This window comes from Rissa tridactyla, chromosome 1, assembly GCF_028500815.1.
Source record: "Rissa tridactyla isolate bRisTri1 chromosome 1, bRisTri1.patW.cur.20221130, whole genome shotgun sequence".
Lineage (NCBI taxonomy): Eukaryota > Metazoa > Chordata > Aves > Charadriiformes > Laridae > Rissa > Rissa tridactyla.
Genome location: NC_071466.1, coordinates 152,467,487 through 152,479,524, shown reverse-complemented (window position 1 = coordinate 152,479,524; position 12,038 = coordinate 152,467,487). Strand labels below are relative to the sequence as shown.

The window sequence follows — 12,038 nt, the reverse complement described above, 5'->3', positions numbered from 1 at the left end:
CTTATTTCTCAGAGAGGTCAAGAATAATGCTAGAGACAGTGTCTTTTGATTGAAGGATAGTCACTGGGACTGGTATCCTTTCAGACTGCTCCAGCCAGATCTGCAACAGTAGATACCCACAATGTACTTCACAGACAGATTTATCAAGTCCTAGGACATACATGGTTAATTGTACAGGGCTTAGGGTAAAACTCAGTGCTACTTACTCTTGCATAACTCCTCTGAGGTTTAGTTGGCTGAACTTCACTTTTCATAAGTCATTTGATAATATGTAAAATAAGAAAAATGTGAGGAATAGAAAGATTATGTTAGGCACACTAATAACAGACAGAGTGGGCTCCTAGCTGGGAAACAAGTTCTCATCAGATAGGAAAAAGCAGGGAGGGGAACAAAGGAAGAAAAAAACTGCTTTTGGATCAGAATAGAGAGGAATGTATTGTTATCATTTGCAGCCACAGAGCCATCATGCATGCTTTTATTTTTTAGCTATTCTTTGCTGTTGGTGGCTACAGGGACACCTTTCCCTGCAGCTGGCCAAGCATCTGAGTCAGTTGCTCCCACAGGAGACATAATGTCCCTGGATGTACATTGTGCGAGTGAGGCAGGAGGAAGCGCTTTAAAACGACCCTGCCCCACCCTGGCCGTAAACACGTAAGTTCTCCACCATGCTGGCCCTCATCCGAACCCTCAGCCCATTCCCCCACCTAGGGATCCATAAGAGAACTGCCATTTTGCTGCGGCTCAAAAACATGAACACCGTAAGACTGACCTAGTTCAGTAACTCAGGGTGATGCCTGGAGACTTGTGGCTGAAGGTAGTGCAGAGTGGGTTGGAAATGAATCAGAGGGCTACTCAGCTCAACATCACTAACCAAAAGCTAACCTAATTAGTAGCCACCAGGACCTGTTGCCATTTGCTCTTGAGCTGCCTGTCTGAGCCTGGTCCTGAGTTCAAATCTCTGCATAAAGATACAGATCTACAGCATGCCTGCAACGCTGTCCACATCAGAGATGGCTTTAGTTATCTCTTTTTTTTCATGGTCTCAGCAGAATAATTGAGCATTAGATCAGCTCAGAGATGAAACACACCTCTTGCTATACTTAGTAGCTCAGGCTAGGATGGAGTGGGGGGCTCCATCACCCCTGGTTTCTGGGGGCGGCAGACACCTCCAGGACTCTCCGTTCTCGGTATCTGTTCCTTGCATTTGGCTTACTAGCATTTATAATCCATCATTTTGTGGACCACACCCCACTGGATCTCTCTTCTGAGGCTGCGCTTTTCTCTCCTTCATGATTTGCTTCCTATACCTCAGTAGTTGGTTTTCAGTGTGTTTGACTTGGTTTTTTTTTTCTTGATAGTTTTTTTTTCTTTTTTTTTCCTTTTTTTTTTGTGGGATGCTGAAGATATTGCCTCCTCTGAGTGTGCGTTAGCTTTTTTATTTTGGTAGGCCCATATGTCTTTCCCCCAAGATCTGTGTAGCTGCACCTGGGTAGGAGTAGGTTTCTCCCTCAAATTCCATTGTACCCTGCCTCCTCATCTGAGGAGGAGGGAAGAGGGGCTTTTATTGTGCTGGTGGACTTTGCCCATCCCTCTCTGGATCTGAATAGGCCAGCATTATTTCACAAGTGCTAAATCCACTCACAATGGTTTTAAATGGTTGAGCTGCTGAGCCAGCTGAACAGCAAACACCAGAGGGGAAACCACATTTCGTGAGCGCTTCAGATTCCTTCAGACTGTACGTGGAGCCATTAAGAGCAAAGTAAAAGCCCTTTGACACAACTCCCTTCGGCAACTTTTTCACAGCCACATGCCAAAAATGGGGGCTGCCTGAGGAATTGGTCCAGAATCAGATCCCAGGAATCCAGCACATGAAGATGGAGTTCAAATCTGTTTCTGTTAAAAGGGAGGAAAACAGCAGTATATATTTTCTTATAGCATATTAATCCTTTGTGGATGCCTCTCTGATCAGTGTGGATTGCAAGTCAATGTACCACCATGGGCAAAAGATGAAAAAACCCAGGTGCTTATGTTATGCAGGAATATTTTTTATTGTATCTGTATTCCTTATTCTTTATGTCTAAGTTAAGAAGAACCCAGGTTGTAAATCTCATGGTCTTCTGATCTTCCCAGAAGAACTAGATCTTCATCTAACACGACCAGCCAAGAAATATCCAAGAATGCCAACAATTATCCCATTGCAATAAGATGGATGAAGGCTTATCTAAAGGAGCTGCTATTTCTGTCTCTGTCCAGACTTGTGAAGACAGGGGACTCGGTTCTTCCTTAGAAGACATAATTGCATATTCACTAAACAAGTTCTTTCACAATGACTGGGTTAGTTTAGACACCCAGTAAGGGAAGTTTCATAGCCCAGACAGTCTTGATAGAGTGATTACTTTGAGCAGTTGCATCGAGGCAGCAATAATAATTGATGGTGGTGATGAGGACGAACCTCCCCCCTTCAGCGCTTCAGCTCCAGTCAGCAAAAAATGTGTGGCCACAGCCTGAAATCACACAGGGACAGGAAAGAACCTTTCATCTTGAATCAACTAAGAAAAGGTGCAAACCTGAAGTAGAATAGTTGCATCAAGAACCTGTACGGTCATTCTGAGTCAGAATTTGTGTTTAATATAATTTAGCTTGTTTCACTTTGGCTTTGGGGTTTGCTTCCTACACCAACATGGTTGAGCATGACTGTAGCTCCACCAAGAAAGAGGTGCAAACACAGCTGTGTGCCTGAGCTTTTGTAAGTCTGGCGAAATTTGTTTCCAATTGATCTTGAAGTTACATTCAGCAGGGAAGGAATTGTGTTTGTTCTCTTATTGGCAGCTTCAATTAATGTTCTTCTTTACATTGTGTGAAGTAACGGAGTGGTCTCTGATGACTAAATAAAACAATCTTTAACGATTTCTTAAAAAAATAATGGAGATTAAGAATTTAGCCAGTGAGAAGTAGAAATGAAACCACAGAACACACTGCCGCTGCGTGGCAATCCACCCATCCAGAGTTGCTCAGTCTTTCCTGTCTGCTTCTCTCACTTTCTACTTGCGTGTCCTTGGGTACACCAGTGGCCATTTAACTGTCTCTGCCTTGACCTAATATCTGTAAAATAGGCAGGAGAACACCTCTTGCTCCATATGGGGATTGTGAAATTAAATTCACTGATATTTTAAAAATGCTCGGACAACGAGGGACAGCAGAACGTGGTTCTCACACAAGTCCTGCGAGAGTACCAAGTACTGCTGTGTTGTTATTTTCTGCAGAAGCATTCCTTCAGTAAAGCATAGGCTACCGAAAAGTGGTTGGTTGCCCTTTGGCTCTCGTTAGATTGGTAGGAGCAGTTATTTTTCTCACGTAACTAAGGTCTGTGGTGAATTTGGGGCTTTTTTTAAATCCCCCAAAATATCATTTGGAGTTGCCTGAGTGCAAAGAGAAAACTCATGCAAATATGCATAAATATTTGCAAAAATTAAAAACCTTAAAAAAAAAAAAGAGCCTGAACAATCCACAAAGCAGTACATCATCTCATTTTCTTGTTCTCATTTCTCTAAACCTGCTGACAGGATTCCCCCAGAATTTCCAGCACTCGCTGAACCTTGACCTAAGCAGTTTCATGAGAAATTTCTCCCCCAAGGGTTATTTTGGATAGAAAGTTCTAAGATCCTGAGTATAATGGTTTTCACAGCTGTAATTACAGAGTCACACATCTGATTCATGTAATTTGACAAGGAATTATAACTTGCCTGGTTCAAAGGAGTATGTCAAGGTGTATGGTGATGTGAATCTTGCTGCATCTGCACATGGGCTCTTCCATCATTCTGGTATCCAGTTCAAATGTCTCTGTTACGTGTTTACATACCTGGGGCAGTCTAGATTACGGTATTCTTGTATTGCCTTTTCTCAGAGAGAGTTTTATAAACATTTGACTCACAAGCCAGGGATGGGGAAATGGCAGTGAAAATGCCCATGTGCCCTTTCGTACTTGAAGAAGCTCACACTTCTGTGTATGGTTATTGTATGCATGCAGCATTGCCCATTTCTGGTTCTTGGAAGAGAAACCTAACAAATGAATACATGTTTTTCAGGAAGGGCTGAGAAGTGGTAACTTAGGCTGAAAGCTTCCATTTTTAGTGCCTAAATGAGCAGAGGTGCTGTACTTGTTTGTCGGCTGAGGGTGAACAGAGAAGCAAGTGCATGGTTCAGCTCTCAGGCGTGGGCTGGAATGAAGCCGAGAGAGGCAACTTTTTGACAAAAGACACAAAAATCGGTTTAGCTGTGGTTTAGCAGGTACTTCACATTGCAGGGGACTCCTACTCACAAAGACGTCTCAGTGGGAGGTTTCGCCGTTGGCCAACCAGGAGAATCGTGTGTTACCACCACCATAACCAGGTTTATGATTACTCGCTAAATAAAACCCACTCCTCGTGCACTCAGATCTGCAAGGTGCAAGTGTGGGTGAGATGTAGCTGTATCTCAACACGTGAAACAGATACGTGGCCAGAGTTGGTGCCCCTAAAGATTGTGGCTGAGGAGGAGACAGTGGAAGGAGGGGTAGGGGGTCCTGCTGGTGGCCAATGTGTGGGTGCTGTGAGTGGGCCAGGCCAAGCTGGTGGTGCAACACAGGGGCAGCAGGAGGGTTGTCCTGGGATGGTTTGCTGTTGCTGCTGACTGACCTTGTCTTCCAAGTGGGGTGTAGCTACGCTGACCTGCTGCCACTCTCAGTGGGGCATGGACTCACCATCACACAAAGCCCTGAGCATCCCTCGGCGCCTGGTGCTGCGCAGGCACCCTCTTGTCACCTCAGGTCCTGTGCCACTTCATCCCTTTCCCACCCCCACAGGGAGACCTCATGTTTCCTGGGCCTTTCTCCTTCTCTGCTCCCCCTACTCCAGTTGTACGAGCTTTATAAAGTAGGCACAGAAATCTCTTATTATTAGTAAGCTTTTGTAGCTGCCAGCCTCTGGCGTCCTCTACCCTTACCTCAGGGAAGGTGGCAGCACCCAAATGACTCCCTCCTTCCCTCCCAATCTTCTCTTCAGAAATGTCTGGGCTTCCTCAGATTATTTTATACAGCCCGTTTCCCTTCCCTCACAACTTTGATGATCTCTAGTTGTGACCTGAGCTCCGGCTCTGCTGTGGTTACCAGACATGGAGGTGAGGTGCTGTGTGCTCTGGTCTGTGATGAACAAATCCTATGAGGCAGTAGGGGAAAATGTCCCGTAATTTACTGTTATGGCAGCCTCAGCTCTGAGTGAAACTCAAATGTCTAGTGCCACACGTTGTAGACCAGCACGCGTTGTCACTGTGGACCTATATGCAACAGCAGGCAGAGCCTCTCATGGAGCCCGTGCAGATCTGGGCACCCCTCGCCCCTGCGAGGCTGATGAGGCAGCACCGCTCGTATGGCAGCTTCTCCCTCCACCGCAGACGGGCCCAGGATCCAAGCACTCTGCAGTCAGCGTGCTCTGGCAGCACGGCCTCCTTGCTGTAGCTTATAGCCCTGGTGGGCAACTTTTCAGATACATCAGAGGAAATGACTGTTCTAGCGGCACATCATTGTTTTTTGCTTTCTGTTGCAGGGCTATCTTAATCCTAACCTAACCTTAAACGCAGTGGAATAATCCTATTTAACAACAGTCCCTTGTGCTCTTCTGTGGGAGGCCTCTGCATGCATATTGTTTCAGCGAGAGCAGATTTACTGACCGATGGGTCAGTCAGGCTAATTCACTATCTGATATGCTCTCTATCAATAGCCCCTTCTCCCCTTTCCCTTCTCTGCCTTCACACACAGGGCTTCACGATGGACACAGCCTGCCCAGTGCACCGCATGGGACCAGGCTCCCCCTCTCAGAAAGATGCCGATAACTTTTCTTTCACCACGCCTCAACAAGGTGGAGTGCGAGGGACCAGATCAGCCTCCGGCGTAAGGCCGCCAATTTCCATGGGATAACTCCAAGGATATATTTGGCTCCACATGTGCCTCATTTCCCCCAGATACCTTAAAACCTGGGGTCCGGTTTCTCAAGATGAGAAAATGCCATCCCCATGTTTGGGAAGGGAATAAATGAATGTTCACCCTAAGGGGGAAGGCTGCCCATGTCCAGGCACAGCAGGCAGGAGGAATGTATAGAGGAGAGGAGAAATGCCACATCTGACTATAGAACAAAGGACCAATTAGTACTGGCTATAAGAAAAAGTCTCCTTCTCAGCGTGTTGTGATCGCGCTGTCTGTCTTCTAGTGTGAGTGCTACTGGTTTCTGGGACCGGCACAGTTAATGCTACACAGACTTCCAGGTCCCTGCAGCTGGGCGAGAAGAGCATAGGATCATTCTCGCTCCTAAGTATGATGTCCTATTTCACACCTGTTTTTTGACCAACGACGGCATGGTGAATCTCTGCCTAACCCTCTAGCTAGCCCTGTAAAGGCTTTACTCTCACCTAGCAGCCTGAAATCTTGCAATCTGAGTGACGTCCAATCATTGCTACTGTTTGGGCCTTCCCTGCTTCTTCCACTGGCTACACCCAGGCTTGGACCTTCAGCTAACTGTTCCAAAGCGAGGAGTAGCTGACACTGAAAGGAGAGATCCTGCTGCCCCTACATGTTCTCGTGACCACACAGTCCTAGTCATTGGCAGTTGTCTGATCCTCCTGGGAACCACTGCAGGACAGCGAACCAGAACACTAACCCTGCCAAAAAGTGGTTAGTTTTCTCTGAGTTTAGCTCCCTGAAACAGCTTTACCAGGGTCAAATGAATGGTACAGGCGGTGGAGTGTACACCTGGGAGTGAGGAGTGGGATCCTGTTTGAGAGGCTGTGGTAATTGGGTTAGCTTAGTTAAAAACATGGTGAGATAAGTTCCTAAAACCCTTGATGGCTGAGTTGCACGCACCATACAGGGATGTCACAGGAATGGGTCTTTCTGAAGCACTTGCGATTTTCTTTCTGAAAGGCTCTTTCTCTCTCTCAATGCAGACTGTCATTATCCAAGCCTGAATTACAGAACTCTCATAAGGCTACTGAAGTCCGCTGGGGCAGGTACACTTCTCGGCTGGTGATGTTAGATTGTCACCATTCTAGGAAATTGCTGAAGGACAGTAAAGGTCCTACGGCACTAGAAAGCACAAGCTGTTGCTGCAGAAGCAGGCAAATACGTGCCCAAGCCAAGAACTTGTAAGCACATCACAGCCCTGAGGCACAGGTTAAAGCCACAAAAAACGGCAAACCCAAAAGTCTAACCCAGTTGTGAACACACTCCCTGTGTCCCCTCATCAGGCTCAGACTGAAAGTGGGAAGTGGGAGGTGGGATTTACAGTGGTATGTGGGACTTTCCATTTGTTTCATGGGCCTTTTGGAAAAGTCCGCACTGTCATGCCCATGGCTAACTCTATTTATCGGTTTGTCTAAAACCTTCCTGCTGTAGATCTGGTCAAAAACTGAGCACTGGAAGTAAATTATCCAAGTATTTAAAATCTTTTTTCCTTGCAAGTTGCTTCTAAACCTGTCTTTGTTTCTGCAGATGTATTTTGCATTCAAAGTATTCACCAAGCGGCTTCTGCCAAAATATTTCAGTGTAGGGTCTGTTTTCCAGAATGATTATTTTATCTGTTTACTCCTTTTACTTTTGATGTATGAATGATTCCCTAAATGGTGAGGTATTATTTCTGCTTCTAGTCCCAGAGGATTGTAAATTTTTTTTATCCAAAGGGTAAGACACTATAAAAAGAAAGATGCAACATACAATATATAGCCTTTTCTGCACTACGAATATGGATGACGTTCATCTGGTGCACATCCCTTAAACACCCATTTATACAGAACATAACACCCATTCATGAATAAGAAAATATAAAAATACAAACCGAACGAAACTCTGAAGCCCTTTAGTATCAGCCCTAATCTTTGCTCCGTTCTGCAATATTCATCTGGGGCTCTGACAGACTTAGCCGTGGCAATAATGTGTGTTACTGATTTCAGCTGTCCACAGACTTTCCCCTGGTTACTGCCGCGGTGGTGGGAGTGGTGGAACGGATGTTGTCTCAGTCGCTCCCATTCAAAGTCTGGTACATTAGCTTAAATCATCGATGAAACAGGGTTGTGTTAAGGTGCCAGATCGTGAACTGCAGCAGCTGAGGTACACAGCTAAACAGATTTAATGGGTCTTTTGCTGCTGAAAAGAACGGTCCTGTGTGGCTCCCTCCTCCTCTCTCCCCCCTGCAAATCTCTATGGAAAGGTTGGAGGCGAGAGCCAGAGGGAATAATAGCATAAAGAAGTGCAGATAAATCAGCCAGGGTATGACTATCAAAGCCATACTTCTATTCTAATTTATAAACTTTTGTTTCCTGAAGTAAAAAGAAATCGGTGATGAGATCTTGTTGGGTTGTTTTATTTGTTTCTACCCCAGATGCATTTTTCTGATCCCATCTATCTCAGGATCTACTCTGTTATATCTCATTAGGTTACTGTTTGCCTGTCTGATTTCTTGTCAATGGAAGATGCTTAATAGGGGAAGGTGAAAGTTTTACTTGGAAGCCACAAGTAGAGATGTCTGGGAAGAAAAATACATCGTTCAAATGAACTCACGTGAAAGTTTTATCTTTTAATAGGTAAATCAGTCTTTTTAAAGAAAAGATTTTAATTCAAGTTTTATCTTTGGTCTTAGCGCTTGGCTGGGTGGCATAGACCTGGTGAGGCTGCTCTACAGCCTGGTGGCTTTTTTTTCCATTTCAGCGCCATTTCCTTTTAGCATCTCTCTGTGCACAGTTTGAGGTTTGGTTGGTCTTCCTAGAAGTCAGAACTGGAAAACAGACTCCTTTGAAGCACACAGACCAAGACAATTTTTGTAAGGGAGAAAGTGGATTAATGGGAGACACTTCTTGCTGTTAAAAAGCAGCCCTAGGTTTCACTTACGGATAGTTGGCTTATAACTTCTCTAATGCAAGCTACCACTTTCAGTCTGGTCAGCCATCGCCTGTAGGGAACTGGAAAGGGTGTTTATTTTTATCCTGTTATTGGCTTATGGGATTTGAAAGTACCTTTTTTAGCTTGCATAACTGTAAATATTGTTACTGGACCTCTAGACCTCTTCTCAATGCTTGCTCCAATATTTGACCTGCTGACCTGCTCCAGGAGATGGCAAATTCCACAGGCTGATGACACGCTGGGTGAAAGAGTGTCTCCTGTTATGGAGACTTTTAATTTTGCCGAGTGAGCTCCTCTTCTCATGCTTTAGGAGGAGCAAAAATGTTGGGGGCTGATCAGTTCTCTTTAGAGTTGTCTTAAATCTTGATTGCCTCTTCTAGCCCTCTCCTATGCTAGGCCAGAGGCTCCTATTGTTTTCATTCTCTTGTTACCTGCCTAGCCTGGCCATGTAAATGTTGTATAAGAAATGCTAGTAGGTGCTGTGCAACTGCTACAGGCACAGGACCCTCTCCCTACAAATAAAAAGACCCTACTTCTGCATTGCATAATAGTCAACTTTCAGGACTGTTCCTGCTGCTCCATCCAGGAGCTCCTTCAGGAGGAGTGAGTCACGCATTACCACCCCACAGTGCGCAGTGCACACTCCCACAAGCTCTTCATAAACCCACAGCTGGAAACTTCCAAGAAGATACCTGTTCTGCGTTCAGTGCCCAGAGCAGGGACTTAAAAGAGGCTTTTAAATGTACTTTCAACTGAAAGACTTCTTTTTTTTCTCCGCCACTGATCACTTCTTCCCTTACCTCACACTTGCCAGGTCACGTCATTGCCAGGACCCGCTGCTTGTATCGGCTATGTGGTTGAATGTAACTTTCCCTCCCCTGCCAGCACTGTATATTTCCCGGTCGTAAGCATGGAGGAGTCTGTGTGCATTCACCTATATTTTGTACTGTCTGGTGGCTCCGTGAAACCCCTGTGAGGTGTCACAAAGAAAATCCCTACAGCATGATTCGTCTTGTGGCAACATGCGTAGAGGTGGACAGACACACTCCACACCTTCCTGATCTAGAAACAGATAGGTATGCTCTTTTCAATTTTGTAACGCAAGGAACCTTTGACCTTCTGGACTTATTTATTTGGGTATTGTAAAGGCTGAAGATGCTGAGGATCACTTTTGGCTCTTCACTTAACTTCAAGATATGGGTTGAAAGAGAAAAAACTAAACCCCAGATTTTTCAGAAGTTTATAAGCATTTTAATTAGTTGAGCTGTTTTTTCTTTTCATCTGTGAAACCTGGGCTTCAAATCCACGATAGACCTGAAACTTTCCACCGGGTGGAATGATTTAATATACAAGGAATTCATTTGACTTTTTATTTAGCATAATTTTCTTGTCCTTTTTGCCCTTTTCCCCCAGTTCCTGGCTTACTGATTTCTATATTTTCCCCCTTATTATCTAGTTCCAGGAAAGCCTAACCTCTCTCTTCCTCACTCCTAAATAGAGTACATTTTCATCAACTGTCACAGCTACCTGTGTATCTTCCTCACTTATTGTGTCTCTTATCTGAGCATAACTGTTCCCAGGTCTCAAAAAACTGCTCTGCACCTCATATCTCAGTGGAAATATGCTCTACAGGATCAGAGTCTCAGTCCTTTTTTCTAGTTAGGGATAATTGTCCTGATTATTTCCAAGGGCTCAAATCTTTCCATTTTAGTTTGTTTGACATGGGCCAACGAAATAAAAATTGAGACCCCAGAGGGACTTCCCCTCTTTTGAGTCTGAGGATGGTTAAGACCATTACAAACAGAAAAATTAGATGCAAAATTTGTACCCTGCTGCTGCTGACCGTCCCAGGGCTGGAAGCTGTGCCCTGGGCAATGCTTCTTATTCTCCTCTTCTCAGAGTTGTCTGAAGTGTGGATCTGGACTTGAACTTCTGAAGTTTGACGGGTGTTTGTGATCTGGGGTTTTGATTCCATTTCATCTCTAATAGTTTCTTTTTCCAAACCCTTGGGTAGTTGCCCTTTCCTAGAACACACGCTGAGCACGAGAAACACCCTTCTTAAAAAACACAAACACTCAGAAGAGGAACACAGAGAACTGAAAGAGCTTCACCAAGAAGTTTTGTTTCTCTGTAAACCCTACATAGGAAACCCTGGCCTCCGCGGTCCCTCAGCATTTGCTGTATTTATTTCTTTTCCTTCTCTCCAGATTGGGAGCACTTTCTGCCAAACAGAGAAAGGCTTTGTGAGATGAGGAATGGTTCAGATTTTTGCAGCTTGTAAAGTATATGTTGCCTCCTTCTGAGAGCTGAAGGCTAACTTCTGCCCCTGCTGCCTCTCCTTCCCCCCAAAAGCAGCTCTTCTTACCCTCACTCTTTTGGAAAAATGCTCATAACAACTCCTGGCAGAACAGGGCAGAGATCCTGCCGCTAGCTTCTCTTCAAAGGATAACAGAGGAAAAAAGCAGCACTGAGTTTTCAAGTGAAATTGGCTGCCAAAGCTGAGGAGCAAATGATAGGGGTGCTTGGCTATTTCCCCCAAACCAGGGTTCTCCCCTCCTGCTTCTCCCTCCCACGGCTATTTGCCCGCAATGGACTCACTTGAAGATTGATGCTCTCCCCTTCCGAGGCCATCCTCTTGCTCCCAGGTCTCTTCCTCCACAGACCGTGCACGGAGCGGGGCACTCTGTGCTCCCGGAGACTCTCTCTTCACTGGACCGGGACGTGCAGCTGCCGGAACAGACCTGCTATTCATCTGCCGGCGGCCGGCCGCCCGCCTTGGCATCAGCTGGGGGGGGCGAGAGAGGGGGTGGCACGCCAATTCTTCATTGTCCGGCTAGCCCGTGGAACAAGCGTCCCTCTTAGACTTTCCGTGACAGTTGTGTTCATTACGTGTCTGTGCTACCTCCGCGAGGCCAGCTGAGCCCCATGAGCTCACTTTGGGCTGGGAGGCGGCGATGCAGCCAGTGTACCAAGAGGTTCCTGGCATGGGCTGTGCAGCCGCAGCAGCCATCCCGATCTCTCCCTCTCTCCCCAGCCCACAGCGGAGCGCAGGGCTGAAAAACTAACAGTTGAAGAGATTAGGTCCAGAAAGTTGTGCCTGATGCTGCCGCAGCAAAGA

At 45.7% G+C, this 12,038-nt stretch overlaps 1 protein-coding gene across 1 annotated transcript in view; it reads right to left on the bottom strand.

The window, feature by feature from the left end:
• The window catches only part of NINJ2 (ninjurin 2), a 48,613-nt gene extending 36,956 nt beyond the window's left edge, over nucleotides 1-11,657 (bottom strand). Inside the window, exon 1 of the mRNA XM_054215694.1 lies at nucleotides 11,519-11,657. Coding sequence (XP_054071669.1) covers nucleotides 11,519-11,551 — 33 coding nt within the window. The 5' untranslated portion in view covers nucleotides 11,552-11,657. The remainder of the gene's footprint in view (nucleotides 1-11,518) is intronic.
• Between the last annotated feature and the right edge of the window lie 381 nt (nucleotides 11,658-12,038).